This window comes from Lepidochelys kempii, chromosome 1, assembly GCF_965140265.1.
Source record: "Lepidochelys kempii isolate rLepKem1 chromosome 1, rLepKem1.hap2, whole genome shotgun sequence".
Classification (NCBI taxonomy): domain Eukaryota; kingdom Metazoa; phylum Chordata; order Testudines; family Cheloniidae; genus Lepidochelys; species Lepidochelys kempii.
Window position 1 is genome coordinate 332,494,771 of NC_133256.1, and position 15,839 is coordinate 332,510,609.

The following is a 15,839-nucleotide window of genomic DNA, read 5'->3' on the forward strand; positions in this document are numbered from 1 at the left end:
GAGATTTTATTAATTTTATTAATTAAAGAACTGTTAACACTGCCTGCCTTCTCCAGACAAAAATATGTATCCAAGCCTGAAGCCTTTACTTTGCTGAAGTCAATTTGGCAGATTTTGCTTATTAGGTTACAGCATTCCTTCTACATCCCATTAAGTTCAAAGAAAGGTGATCATCAAAGTGTAAATGGGAGCACAAAAGACAATTCCATGTTTCTTTTTTCTAGAAAAAAAGAATTCAAGAAAATTAAATACAAACTGCGCCTCCAAAAACAAACAAAAACAAAAAAAAAAATCCACAAAAAACAAAACTTACCTGAATTCAACTTTAAGGTTATATAGAATGAATCACAAATGTCTCAAAATGCTGATAAATTTCCATAATTAATCATCCCTGCTGTCATTTTGCACTTATAATAAGTAGTAGTTTCCATTCTTATTTTTTAGTTAAGAATGTAAGTTAATATATTCCCTGTTTATGTTACAGGATTTATATAATTAAAAAAATACAGGACATGCAGGATGGTTGTTCCTTCTGTAACCTTAATTTATAAGTTTCTTATGTTTTTTCTAATTTTGCTCTCCACTTTCCTTAATAACAACATTCAGCTCTTTTAGGACCTGATGCAAAGGCCACTGAAGTCAATGACAGATTTTTGCATTGTCTTTGAATAAGGCTTATACAGAATTCTTCTTTTGTAGATCTCAAAGCATTTTACAAAGGAAGGTAAATATCATCAGGCATCTCATTTCAAACTGGAGGACAGAGTTACTTGCTTGTACTTGCCACTAAATCAGGGCAGAACCCAAAATAGAACTTCTGACTCCCAGCTTAGTGCCACATCTACTGTCTTTCTGTAAATTTGCACAAACACAGTGTTTTTGTAAGCACAGTAATTATATAAAGTAGGGAACAGATTAACCAAATAAATATCTTCTCTCTTTTTTCTTGACTATTTGCTTGTCTAATAGCTCAAACTATTGATTCCATATCAAGAAGATTCATCAGGAAAATCAGGGGAAAGCAATAGGAGCTTGGATTAGTGGGCTGTGATAGCTGACTTCACAGGGAAAACATTTCAGAACATGTTAACAATGACACAACTCACAGATTCATAGATTATAATGCCAGAAGAACCATTGTGGAATCTAGTCTGATCTCCCATAAAAAAGCAGGACCCCCTAAATTATTTACAGTTTGAACTAGAGCGGGGGTCGGCAACCTTCAGCACGCAGCCCATTAGGGTAATCTACTGGAAGGCCACAAGACATTTTGTTTACGTTGACCGTCCGCAGGCCTGGTCCCTGCAGCTCCCATTGATCGGGAATGGTGAACCTCGGCCACTGGGAGCTGCGGAGGGCTGTGCCTGTGGATGGTCAACGTAAACCAAATGTCTCGTGGCCCGCCAGTGGATTACCCTGATGTGCCACGTGCCGAAGGTTACCGATCCCTGAACTAGAGCATATCTTTTAGAAAAAAAAATCCAGTGTGGATTTAAAAATTGTCTGTGGTGGAGAATCTACAAACCTTGGTAAGTTGCTCCAATGGTTAGGTTAAAAATAATTTTTGATGAAGAGTTTCATACATGGAAAGGAAATTCTGCTATTTGAAAAAAGAGGGCTGAATTCTGCATTCCTAGTACATTCAAAATTCCCTAGGAATTTTAGGTGCAGATGGAATCCAGGGTAAAGCCAACATTGCCCGCTTCTCTAATGTACATTTTCTGAATGAGGAATAAACAGATGCAGCATTAGGATTCTTTAAACTTCAATAATGAGATTCTCATTGCTTTAAGATCACATATACATTACGGTCCATTACTGTAAACTTTTTAGGATGTGCCAAAACAATTTATTCACAAGATTAACATAACTACCTGTAAAATGTTATAATGTGTATAGGGAAATGATGCATTTTCTTGCTTGACTTTCTAAAATATTCACACTAATCTGCTTCTAATCAGCAAACAAGGCTTTGATAACATATAGACTTTAGGTAGACTGTGTAACAAATGTTTGAATCTGATTTTGGTGTGGTCCCAGTTGAGTGGGTGTAGTTTATCTCTCTAGAGAAGATACATGCATTGTACACTATCTAATGTGTCTAATGGTATCTTCTGTTTTTTATCTCGTTAATATCAAGTCAGGCTTTGCTCTGGAGTGCTTTTAATTAGAAATAACAAATTAAGGGACAATTTCTGTAGTCCTAGAAAGCAACTGGAATTTTGTCTGACAACTCAGGACAACAGGATTTTGTGCTTCTAAGCAAAAAAGTGTAAAAGTTTCAAAAATGTGCAGAAAAGAGGATAATGCAGAACTGATTTTATTTCAAGTGACAATGGTAAAGAAGCACAAAATCCTTTTCTTCTAACACTGAACAAGAAACATTTTTAGATATCAGGAGTGCTGTCTCCAAAGCTACTCTCTCTCTCTGATCCCTTACGGAGATGTTACCTGGCAACTTCACCAATCTCCCTCTTGCCTGGCTTTCTGCTACATTTTAAAAGAAACAACCCAGGTATCCTCACAGTTATCAATAATGCAATATCCCAGCAAATTGATAGAGGGCAGTGTCGTGATGAAGATCTCATCTTTGATGTGACACAAAACACATGACCATATCCCAAGACAATTTTCCTAAGAGTACAGGTATAACCCAAGGTTAAAAGGGTGCCAAATTCCAGCACAAGATTGCAACATTCCTTTTAGTTGAACCCTTCATGTAATATCAAACGAATATTATTTTCCAATTCTCTTAAAATTACTGCAAGTTTAGAATAGATAGGCTATTTCTACCTCAGAAATGGCTGTGCTTCCGTTGTTGGTGATGTTTTTGGTATGAGTAATTTGAAGTGAAAGTAGTAAAACAACGGAAATATTAAGAGTTACCATTAGTAGTACTCCTTTTTATGGAGCCGCTAAGCTATAACTTTTGCATTTGAAGTGATCTGACTCTCTTTTGAATAAAAAGGCAAAGCACCCCAATGGCAAGTATTCTACAGTTTAGAAATGGTTAAATCTGGAAGATAATTTGCAATATGTATGACTAAAATCAGATTTAAATAGGTTTACTTAGGTCAAAAGAAAAGTTTGTGTATTTCAGCCCTTCAATTAAAAATCCTGGTTCAACAAAATGATAGTTCCTGACTTGGCTTTAAAACTGAATATCCCACATTTTATTGAGTTTTATGACAGGTCATCTAACCAGATGGTAAAGTAGCTTGTGATGAAAATTCTATTCTGAATGATTAAACTTGTCACATATTGTCCGCATAAGGAAACAGAATAGATGTTCAGCTGCAGAGAAGTGGCATAAAATGTAAATGGTTAGAAAAATTCCATACAAAACTCTTGGACCGATTTTCTAAAAAACAAAACAAAACAAAAATCCCCCTATCATCCCATATGCTTTCAATAGTCAAAGCAGCTCTGTAATAAATCACTCAGGCTGATTGACTAAGACCACAGTGGCTGATAAAACAGTTTAGGCCTATAATTTTTGATATATATCTAATACTTTATGAGCAAGCTGTGATAAATTTACACTAGATTTTAATGTCTATTTTCTATCTAGGAAAATCCATTCTGATAATGATCCCTCTGGTTTTTTATGCCTGTTCTTGGAATGGGAAAGAGAACAACTGAGTGAAAGAGACCAATAGAAGGATAGAATAAAGAAGTGACAATTTAGCTCAACCTTAGACTATGGGAGAGAAAAGAAAATGCAGGTCTTTATTCAGAACAATAATATGGACTTAAATTTATAAAGCATTCAGATACCACTGTGATGGGCACAAAATAAATGGTCAGATACCATGGTGATGGGTTTGAGTAGGACAGAACAGAAAATGCACACTTAGAGAGGTAGGTACATAAAACTTTAAAGTCATTTTGTTCAGCCCATTGGGAAGGATGCTGGATTCCTGCTTAAAAACAAATTATAATAAACCAAAATGGGAGTAATATGAAATTTAGACGGAGGTCTCAAAAGAATGGAGGGGTTGGTGGTGGCAGGAAGCCCGCAGGCTACAAAGATGGAAACAGATTTCAAAGCCTTCAAAAGAGATTTAAAATAAAAAAAGGAATTGGGTTAAGCTTATGGTTTGTTAAAAGCCTTTGGGTAAATGTTCAAAAGCACCTAAGTCCCATTTTTAAAAGTGACTTATGTCTATCTTCTCCATGGTATTAGGTGCCTAACTCCCATTAAAATCAGTAGGAGTTAGATTCCTAAATATCTTTCAGAGTAACAGCTGTGTTAGTCTGTATTCACAAAAAGAAAAGGAGTACTTGTGGCACCTTAGAGACTAACCAATTTATTTGAGCATGAGCTTTCGTGAGCTACAGCTCACTTCATCGGATGCATACCGTGGAAACTGCAGCAGACATTATATACACACAGAGATCATGAAACAAGATCATGAAACTTGATGATCACTTTAGATAAGCTATTACCAGCAGGACAGTGGGGTGGGAGGAGGTATTGTTTCATGATCTCTGTGTGTATATAATGTCTGCTGCAGTTTCCACGGTATGCATCCGATGAAGTGAGCTGTAGCTCACGAAAGCTCATGCTCAAATAAATTGGTTAGTCTCTAAGGTGCCACAAGTACTCCTTTTCTTTTTGCTAAATATCTTTGAAGATCTCGGCCCTAGTTAATTAGGAGCCGAACTCCCACTGACTTTTAATGAGACTTAGGCACCTAAGTCATTTAGGTGCTTTTGAAAATTTTACTTATTTCTCTATTTACTACTTCCTTTTCCCTTGTTACAAAGCCATATAACAATATATTCGTTCTTCATCTGGGATGAATAAAAAAAAACCCTGGGTTTACACTCTTGCCAGCCAGTGTTGGTGTTGAGGACCAGCCCTTCTGCTGGGCAGATGGTTCTTCACTAGCTTGTCTAGTGAGGTGCCAAATCCAGTACTAGATAAAGGGGGCAAGAAAGAAGGAATGGACAAGAAAAGCCCCTACTCTCACGTGAAATGAGCCAGAATCCCTTGGTCATGGTGCTCAGGTGCACAAGCCTCTTTGGCATATGTTTGGTCAAAGATGGGTGCCAGCACACAAATATGGTACTCAAGTGCTTGTGGCTAGGCCCTCATTCATCCTCTTATTTTCTTTATCTTGTATCTCCTTTTATGGCTGAATGCTCCATGTACAGCTAAATGGCTAAAGTCTTCTTAGGCTGAGTAAGTCTTAGCCTGTTTTCTCATACAATACTAATCTTCCTGTTGCCTTATCTGATCCAAAGATTACCCTTTATTTGTTCTACTTGGACAGAGCAATAGTCCAGCCTTTCACTCTTGCTGCTTTGGTGCCATCCACACAAATGGTTATCTATTAATGGCTACAATGCTTGTTTCTACACTTCTCATTGTCCTCCAGACAAATCCCCCCCAAACTATCAACCGTGTGCCACAAATCCAAACAGCTACAATACATAATCTCATGAGATGCCCTAAGAATTCATTCTGTTCATTTGCCAAGTGTTATGTCTTCTGTGGTTGCTCCACTGTAGGCGTCAAAGAGGTAAAAAAAAAAATCACATTAAAACATAGTCTTCTAGTGTTTCCCGTTTCCCTTCACTATGAATACGAGAGCCCCTTAAATAACAGGAAAATATATAAATATGTATACCTTTAAGAACTTTATACCCTCAGATAAGTATTTATTTTTAAATAACATCAAGGATAGGTTCCTTGAGCTGCTGTATGACCCTTTAAGAATACAGCATTTCCTCACAAAGATTTGTAAGAATGTAGACAATCTGGCTATATTTGCATTGAAAGGAAGACTTTCTCCTAGAAAAGTTAATCTGATTCTTAACATAAAACAAATTCCTGGTGAACCTAAAGTTTTTAGGAAACTTTCATACTGCTTAGTAGAAAACGGTGAGATCATTTCTCCACTGATACAAAAACGTTACAGGCTCTTAGGAGTCAGATCCTACAAACCATGCATTTGTGGAATATCAATTGACTTCAAGGAAAATTTGGCACATGAAGAGCTTCTAGAATGGGACCTATAAGAATACGGCCCACTGCATTTCAGAATCCACAGCAGCCAGTCTCAGAGCCCAGGTCTACAGACTCAGGCTTACGGGACTTGTGCTACAGTGCTAAAAACAGCAGTGTAAAGGTGGTCACTTGGGCTGGAGCTCAGGTTCTGAAACCCACCCCTCTCTTCAGGTTTCAGAGCTAAGCTCAAGCCTGTTTACACAGCTGCTGTCGTGGGAGCCCTTGTCTGCGGACCCAGGCTCTGAGACTCCTGGGTTTTAAAATGCTGTGTAGATGTACCCCAAACTGCTTTTTTCCAAGATCCAGGCATGAAGGCTAAGTACCTTATGCCCCGGCATGAGGTGCTCAATCAGGACACAATCTGACTTCCATTTCAGACAATAATAAAACTCACATTGATCTCGCAGTTCGAGCAGAATCAAATCTAATTTATTTTCTTAGTTTTGCCTGAGTAAAGACTGAGAACTGCAGAATCTGACTGCAAAGCTCCAATCCTACAGTTACGCTCTGTGCAGGTGGACCCCCTATACCTATGCAGAGCTCACTGTGTGATCATTAAATGGTTATTAAATGGTTGAAACATAGACAGAAGAAGAGTGTGTGAAAGATCCATACTCAGCCGTACTTCATGGGGCATGGGGAAGTCAGTCAAAATATTTTTTTCTGGATCTTCCATGTCTATATAATCCACTCATGGTAAGTACCTTTGCGATACTAGGGATCAGCTTTCTTATTTTAGTTCAAGATGGTACAGTCTATTAACACCCCTCCTTCTCTGGACAAACTGAGATTTGGTGTTTGAGGTAAACAACAAAAGAACATTAAAATCCACAAATTTTATGCCACTGAAATGTAAACTGAAAACATCAAGAAAAACAAGACAACACAAAACTATCTCCAGAATGACAGGTTTCAGAGTAGCAGCCGTGTTAGTCTGTATCCATAAAAAGAAAAGAAGTACTTGTGGCACCTTAGAGACTAACAAATTTATTAGAGCATAAGCTTTCGTGAGCTACAGCTCACTTCATCGGATGCATACAGTGGAAAATATAGTGGGGAGATTTTATATACACAGAGAACATGAAACAATGGGTGTTACCATACAGACTGTAACAAGAGTGATCAGGAAAGGTGAGCTATTACCAGAAGGAAAGCGCGGGGGGGGGGGGGGCGGTGAGGGAGGGGAACATTTTGTAGTGATAAACAAGGTGGGCCATTTCCAGCACTTTACAAGAACAGTGGGGGGGGGGGGAATAAACAAGCGGAAATAGTTTTACTTTGTGTAATGACACATCCACTCCCAGTCTTTATTCAAGCCTAAGTTAATTGTATCCAGCTTGCAAATTAATTCCAATTCAGCAGTCTCTCCTTGGAGTCTGTTTCTGAAGTTTTTTTGTTGAAGAATTGCCACTTTTAGGTCTGTAATCGAGTGAGCAAAGAGACTGAAGTGTTCTCCGACTGGTTTTTGAATGTTATAATTCTTGACGTCTGATTTGTGTCCATTTATTCTTTTATGTAGAGACTGTCTAGTTTGGCCAATGTACATGGCAGAGGGGCATTGCTGGCACATGATGGCATATATCACATTGGTGGATGTGCAGGTGAATGAACTTCTGATAGTGTGGCTGATGTGATTAGGCCCTGTGATGGTGTCCCCTGAATAGATATGTGGTCACAGTTGGCAACGGGCTTTGTTGCAAGGATAGGTTCCTGGGTTAGTGTTTTTGTTGTGTGGTGTGTGGTTGCTGGTGAGTATTTGCTTCAGGTTGGGGGGCTGTCTGTAAGCAAGGACTGCCCTGTCTCCCAAGTTCTGTGAGAGTGATGGGTCATCCTTCAGGATAGGTTGCAGATCTTTGATGATGCATTGGAGAGGTTTTAGTTGGGGGCTGAAGGTGACGGCTAGTGGCGTTCTGTTCTTTTCTTTGTTGGGCCTGTCCTGTTAACTTCTGGGTACTATTCTGGCTCTGTCAATCTGTTTCTTCACTTCAGCAGGTGTGTATTGTAGTTGTAAGAATGCTTGATAGAGATCTTGTAGGTGTTTGTCTCTGTCTGAGGGGTTGGAGCACATGCGGTTCTATCATAGAGGTTGGCTGTAGACAATGGATCCTGTGGTGTGGTCTGGGTGAAAGCTGGAGGCATGTAGGTAAGTATAGCAGTCAGTAGGTTTCCGGTATAGGGTGGTGTTTATGTGACCATCGCTTATTAGCACCGTCATGTCCAGGAAGTGGATCTCTTGTGTGGACTGGTCCAGGCTGAGGTTGATGAGGTCGAGGCTGAGCAGACTCCATTAAGAGACTGCTGAATTGGAATTAATTTGCAAACTGGATACAATTAACTTAGGCTTGAATAAAGATTGGGAGTAGATGTGTCATTACACAAAGTAAAACTATTTCGCCTTGTTTATTTCCCCTCCTACTGTTCTTGTAAAATGCTGGAAATGGCCCATCTTGATTATTACTACAAAAGGTACCCCCCCGCCCCAGCTCTCCTGCTGGTAATAGCTCATCTTTCCTGATCACTCTTGTTACAGTCTGTATGGTAACACCCATTGTTTCATGTTCTCTGTGTATATAAAATCTTTGTACTAGAAAGTTTTAGGAATGAATCTTTGACAATAAGTGACAATCAATTATGTTTGTAGAACAGCACATGAAATAGAACATCTGCTCACTCGTCTGAGATACACTTGCTCAAATTAACACTGTCTGGAATGTAATATTAATGTGGGCACCACTGATAGAAGTAAGTCTGACATGCCATAGGCTGTAGAGAAATACTGATAACACCTAGGAGAGCTGACGAAAGAGACTCAGAAAGACAGTTTGACAGCACCTTGAAGATTGAGACATAAAGTTCATTACCAATTAAAGTTGAGATGAAGGAGGAGCTGGGATCAAAAGGGCACCTGCCTCGTCCTCTCTCAAATTTGTGCCAGTCCAGTTGAAATAGGTGATCCTTTAAAGAAAGTCACAGAAAACAGCATAAATACTACATTAAAATAAAAGATTAGCTTTAATGTGTTTGATATCTCTGAACTGAATTGACTTTTTCTGTGTGGAGAAAATAAGGTTACCATTTCAGAGTAACAGCCGTGTTAGTCTGTATTCGCAAAAAGAAAAGGAGGACTTGTGGCACCTTAGAGACTAACCAATTTATTTGAGCATGAGCTTTCGTGAGCTACAGCTACAGCATCCGATGAAGTGAGCTGTAGCTCACGAAAGCTCATGCTCAAATAAATTGGTTAGTCTCTAAGGTGCCACAAGGTTACCATTGTTCACTAATAAATTCGTTATAAAGATTCTTTGATTTCCACAAAACACCCTTGCATGCATACTACACTGCAACATTTACTGAAATATGCATGTATTAGAATCAGTGATTCATTTGTATGGGCATAGTGAGGGGAAATTTCCCTCTCTCCTCTAAAATTATCTAAATATTCAATAACTATCTAGCAAAGAAATGCATTTGTCCTCTCTAGATAGGATGGCATAATAAATGGAGCATAAATGTGAGGCTACTGTGTTTCTTCTTTGTACTAGAAAGTTTTAGGAATGAATCTTTGATTAAAACATTCAGAACATGTGATGTGATTTATGTTGCAGACGTACTCCAAAATTAGTCTTGGAAAAGAAGAAAATATTTTTAAAACTATTTATTTATTTATGAAGTTTTAACAAATCTTTGCCATGTAAATATCAGAGCCAAAACAATGTTCATTACAACAGTGAGCTTTTGCTTAGAGAAACATTAAACAGTAATATAATCCTCAGCTCATTTAATAGGGTGTTATCTTTATTTCAGAGTGAGCACCTTTACGTTACCCAAGACATGCTGTTTTTGGTGATTTTATAAATTGAGTGAAATCTCTGTTTACATATATTTAACTAGGCATGTCTATCAAATGTTAATATTGAAAATAATTGGACAGGTGTGCTGGTTTTTGGCGAATGAGTGTATTTTGTCTGAGTGTTGAACAAATGGTAGAGAAATATCGAAGTATCTAGTTGTCCTCTGTCTCTTTTGCGGGGTACGTGATTATCGGGTGAATTGGAAACTAATTTTAAAATTTATGTATTATTAAAATTTTCCCCTCCAAAAATAAGCGGGGAGAGGAGGAGAAAGTATAGTTATGACAATTAGATTGCCAAAATATACATAGTACAATCATCAAGAATTTGTATTATAAATATATATGATACCATATATTCCAGCAATGCCAGTTCTGTGTTACAGATTCACTCATCAAACAAGTATATGAAACCATATTATTTATTTCAGCATACTGTATAAATTCAGGTTTCAGAGTAGCAGCCGTGTTAGTCTGTATCCGCAAAAAGAAAAGGAGGACTTGTGGCACCTTAGAGACTAACAAATTTATTTGAGCATAAGCTTTTGTGAGCTACAGCTCACAATGCGTCCGATGAAGTGAGCTGTAGCTCACGAAAGCTTATGCTCAAATAAATTTGTTAGTCTCTAAGGTGCCACAAGTCCTCCTGTTCTTTTTGTATAAATTCAATCCTTCTGCTTGGTGAACTGATCTCAGTTTTAGGTTGGTGGTACACATGTATGTCAGCTGTTTGGGTAGATGTAAAACCACCCAAAAAAGGGAGCTAAAGAAATAAAGGTTTTTAAAAGGGACAGCAAGATAAAAGAATGGGAGGGCAGAAAACAGAGCGGTGGGGGGAAGAGAGGGAAGAGAGAGGGTAATGAGAGCGACATTTCGGTTCTCATCCTCTAGAGATTAATGAAGGCCTGTACAAAGTTAGACTGAATCTTTTCAAATTTGTCTAAGGCCCATCTTCTTTGAAATGTTACTCACTCTGTAGTTGCCAGCCAGCCAGGCTTCTATCCCTGGAAGCAATCTGCTCTTCCATCAAAGCAATATAAGCCATTTGTCTACAAGCAGTGCACTATGGAAACAAGCTTCCCAAGAGCTAGAGAGTTTCCAAGATGTTGGGATATATTCCAAAACACAGTTCTGGAAAGTAATTTCTAAGACTGTACCCATCATCATATTAATCCTCCTATCTACTTCTAGCCTGAAAGACTGGATCCTGAGACCATCGCAAAGCACATGAGCCAGCAGGGCTCCAGGAGACCCACATCTCCAGAAGCAGTCTGTGTTGGGAAAACCCAAGCACTGTAACTTATGTGGAGACCAGTGTGAATGAAATATAATTTTCTGCTGGATCAGCCTTAATCATATATCAACAAAAGAATTTTTAATGCAAGGCATTTCCCCATTGGCTAGGGCTCAGGTTTATATACATTTTTTTGTTCCAGGCCCAGCACAGATAATCTAAATTAGGGAGAGTCACTTGGACCAGGAACTCTTAAGAGGCTACAACTGGTCTGGAAAACCAAGGGAGCTCTCTTCAGAGCAACAGAAACTCTGGATTTCTGGCAGTTCCACTGCCTGTGGATTGAATATGTCCTTCAAAAGATGTTTAAGCTTCAGGAAATACCATTTGCACCAGGTAGATTATACAGTTGTTGAAGTGTTTGCAATGGAATGAATAGATCCTCTGTGGTCAATTGAGACCCCTAACATTTTCCCTTATCCAGCTATTTTCTCCGCATTAGTCATTTATTGTCCATTTTCAATTAGTTGCCCCAGAAGAAAGTATTTTTTTACATTGAACATAGCCCATCCAACTAGGTTTATTTTAGGGCTGTTGCTTAATCGCACTTAACTCGTGATTAACTCAAAAAAATTAATCACAATTACAAAAATTAATCATGATTAATCACAGTTTTAATCACACTGTTAAACAATAGACTACCAATTGAAATTTATTAAAAATGTTTGGATGTTTTTCTACATTTTCAGATATATTGATTTGAATTACAACACAGAATATAAAGTGTACAGTCCTCACTTTATATTATTATTCTTATTGCAAATATTATCACTGTAAAAAAAGAAACAAAAGAAATAGCATTTTTCAGTTCACCTCGTACAAGTACTGTAGTGCAATCTCTTTATCATGAAAGTGCAACTTCTAAATGCAGAATTATTTTGTTACATAACTGCACTCAAAAACAAAACAATGTAAAACTTTAGAGCCCACTAGTCCACTCAGTCCTAGTTCTTGTTCAGCCAATCGCTAAGACACAAACGAGTTTGTTTACATTTACGGGAGATAATGCTACCAGCTCCTTATTTACAATGTCAGCTGAAAGTGAGAACAGGCATTTGCATGGCATTTTTGAAGCTGGAATTGCAAGGTATTTACATGCCAGATATGCTAAACATGTATATGCCCCTTCATGCTTCAGCCACCATTCCAGAGGACATGCTTCCATGCTGATGAAGCTTGTTAAAAACATAATGTGTTAATTAAATTTGCAAAAAGAAAAGGAGTACTTGTGGCACCTTAGAGACTAACCAATTTATTTGAGCATAAGCTTCTACATAGAGTGCTTCCGCCGACGTGCACGGGCTGAAATTTTGGAAAAGCAGCATCACTTGCCCCATAACCTCAGCCGTACGGAACACAATGCTATCCACAGCCTCAGAAACAACTCTGACATCATAATCAAAAAGGCTGACAAAGGAGGTGCTGTCACCTGCACATCCACCAATGTGATATATGCCATCATGTGCCAGCAATGCCCCTCTGCCATGTACATTGGTCAAACTGGACAGTCTCTACGTAAAAGAATAAATGGACACAAATCAGATGTCAAGAATTATAACATTCATAAACCAGTCGGAAAACACTTCAATCTCTCTGGTCACGCGATTACAGACATGAAAGTTGCGATATTACAACAAAAAAACTTCAAATCCAGACTCCAGCGAGAAACTGTTGAATTGGAATTCATTTGCAAATTGGATACAATTAACTTAGGCTTGAATAGAGACTGGGAGTGGCTACGTCATTATGCAAGGTAACCTATTTCCCCTTGTTTTTTCCTACCCCACGCCCCCCAGACGTTCTTGTTAAACCCTGGATTTGTGCTGGAAATGGCCCACCTTGATTATCATACACATTGTAAGGAGAGTGATCACTTTAGATAAGCTATTACCAGCAGGAGAGTCGGGGGGGGGGGTATTTTTTCAAGCTTTGTGTGTATAAAAAGATCTTCTACACTTTCCACAGTATGCATCCGATGAAGTGAGCTGTAGCTCACGAAAGCTTATGCTCAAATAAATTGGTTAGTCTCTAAGGTGCCACAAGTACTCCTTTTCTTTTTGCGAATACGGACTAACACGGCTGTTACTCTGAAACCTTAATTAAATTTGTGACTGAACTCCTTGAGGGAGAATTGTATGTCTCCTGCTCTGTGTTTTTCCTTCATTCTGCCATATATTTCATGTTGTAGCAGTTTCGGATGATGACCCAGCACGTTATTTATTTTATGAACACTTTCACTGCAGATTTGACAAAATGCAAAGAAGGTACCTGTGACGGTGCCCCCCATAAGGCTTTATGGAACTATGCTTATGAATATATATATGACATAACTAGAATATGTTTTATGCTACATATGCCATGTAACATATCTCTGTAAAGGTTATGATCTACTGAATCTATTAATCCTATTTGTATGCATGTATCATTTTTGTATTCGAAGTTATGAATATTGGCTGTGTACTGGCTTGATTTTTAAGTAGTCTTTGTAAAGCATTTGGTCAGCTTCTTGAGAAAGGTTTCAGAGTAGCAGCCGTGTTAGTCTGTATCCGCAAAAAGAACAGGAGTACTTGTGGCACCTTAGAGACTAACACATTTATTTGAGCATCAGCTTTCGTGGGCTACAGCCCACTTTATCAGATGCATAGAATGGAACATATAATAAGAAGATATATATACGGACAGAGAACATGAAAAGGTGGAAGTTACAATACCGGCTCTAAGAGATGAGCTATTATCAGCATGAGAAAAAAAACTTTTGTAGTGATAATCAAGATGGCCCATTTCAGACAGCTGACAAAAAGGTGTGAGGATACTTAACATGGGGAAATAGATTCAATTTGTGTAATGATCCAGCCACTCCCAATCTCTATTCAAGCCCAGGTTAATGGTATCTAGTTTGCAAATTAATTCCAGTTCAGCAGTTTCTCACTGGAGTCTGTTTTTTAAGCTTTTCTGTTCCAAAATTGCCACCTTTAAGTCTGTTACTGAGTGGCCAGAGAGGTTGAAGTGTTCTCCTACTGCGTTTTTGAATGTTATGATTCCTGATGTCAGATTTGTGTCCATTTATTCTTTTGTGTAGAGACTGTCTGGCTTGGCCAATGTACATGGCAGAGGGGCAATGCTGGCACATGATGGCATATATCACATTGGTAGATGTGTAGGTGAATGACCCCTGATGGTGTGGCTGATGTGATTAGGTCCTATGATTCTGTCACTTGAATAGATATGTGGACTGAGTTGGCATCGGGCTTTGTTGCAAGGATAGGTTACTGGGTTAGTGTTTTTGTTGTGTGGTTGCTGGTGAGTATTTGCTTCAGGTTGGGGAGCTGTCTGTAAGCGAGGACTGGTCTGTCACCCAAGATCTGTGAGAGTGAGGGATCGTCTTTCAGGATAGCTCTTTGATGATGCGCTGGAGAGGTGTTAGTTGTGGGCTGAAGGTGACGGTTAGTGGCGTTCTGTTATTTTCTTTGTTGGGCCTCTCCTGTAGTAGGTGACTTCTGGGTACTCTTCTGGCTCTGTCAATCTGTTTTTTTCACTTCAGCAGGTGGGTATCGTAGTTTTAAGAATGCTTGATCGAGATCTTGTCAGTGTTTGTCTCTCTCTGAGGGATTAGAGCAAATGCAGTTGTATCGAAGAGTTTGGCTGTATACAATGGATCGTGTGGTGTGGTCTGGATGGAAGCTGGAGGCATGTAGGTAAGTATAGCAGTCAGTTGGTTTCTGGTATAGGGTGGTGTTTATGTCACCATCGCTTATTAGCACAGTAGTTTTTCTTGTCAACTGTCTGAAATGGGCCATCTTGATTATCACTACAAAAGTTTTTTTCTCCTGCTTATAATAGCTCATCTTAATTAACTAGCCTCTTAGAGTTGGTATGGCAACTTCCGCCTTTTCATGTATCTTCTTACTATATGTTCCATTCTATGCATCTGATGAAGTGGGCTGTAGCCCACGAAAGCTTATGCTCAAATAAATTTGTTAGTCTCTAAGGTGCCACTAGTACCCCTGTTCTTCTTGAGAAAGTAATGTGCAAATTAAGTGTCCAATCAAGAAGCTCTTAAGAGACAATGGATCTTGGAATGCTCCAATCCACATAAGAAGTCTATTTGAGGACGTTCAAGGTAGCATGTGACCCATGGCTGCTACCTGTAAATTCTGAGTCATGCATGGACATGGGACTGGGCCGTGTGACTCCAAAACTCCATATTGTAGCTGGGATTCTACACAGGGGGAGTGAGGGATGTCCACCCACCAGAAAAAGTCTATTTAAACCCTGGGGAGACCCCTCTATTTTGTCTTCAGCTGGCTAAGGAGATAGCCTCTCCACCCCCAAGGATACCTGAAAGAAACTGGAACAAAGGACAGTAACTACAGGGGCTGTGAGTGATTGCTGGACCCAGACTAGAAGGAGACTATTCTGTAAAAGGAAGCTTACTGGAATTCCTCTAAGGGTGTTGTTTTTATCTGTATTCAGTTTTCTTAGACATAGACTTGCGTGTTCTATTTTATTTTGCTTGGTAATTCACTTTTTTCTGTCTGTTACTATTTGGAACCACTTAAATCCTACTTTCTGTATTTCATAAAATCACTTTTTACTTATTAATTAACCCAGAGTATGTATTAATACCTGGGGGCGGGGGGGGGGGAGGGGGCAGAAACAGCTGTGCATATCGCTCTATC

General features: G+C 38.9%; 1 protein-coding gene across 1 annotated transcript in view; it reads right to left on the minus strand.

Moving 5' to 3' along the window:
• Nucleotides 1-15,839, minus strand: part of SEMA3E (semaphorin 3E) — a 212,636-nt gene that overhangs the window by 40,770 nt on the left and 156,027 nt on the right. Inside the window, exon 5 of the mRNA XM_073331893.1 lies at nt 8,878-8,971. Within this exon, the coding sequence (XP_073187994.1) occupies nt 8,878-8,971 (94 nt within the window). The remainder of the gene's footprint in view (nt 1-8,877; nt 8,972-15,839) is intronic.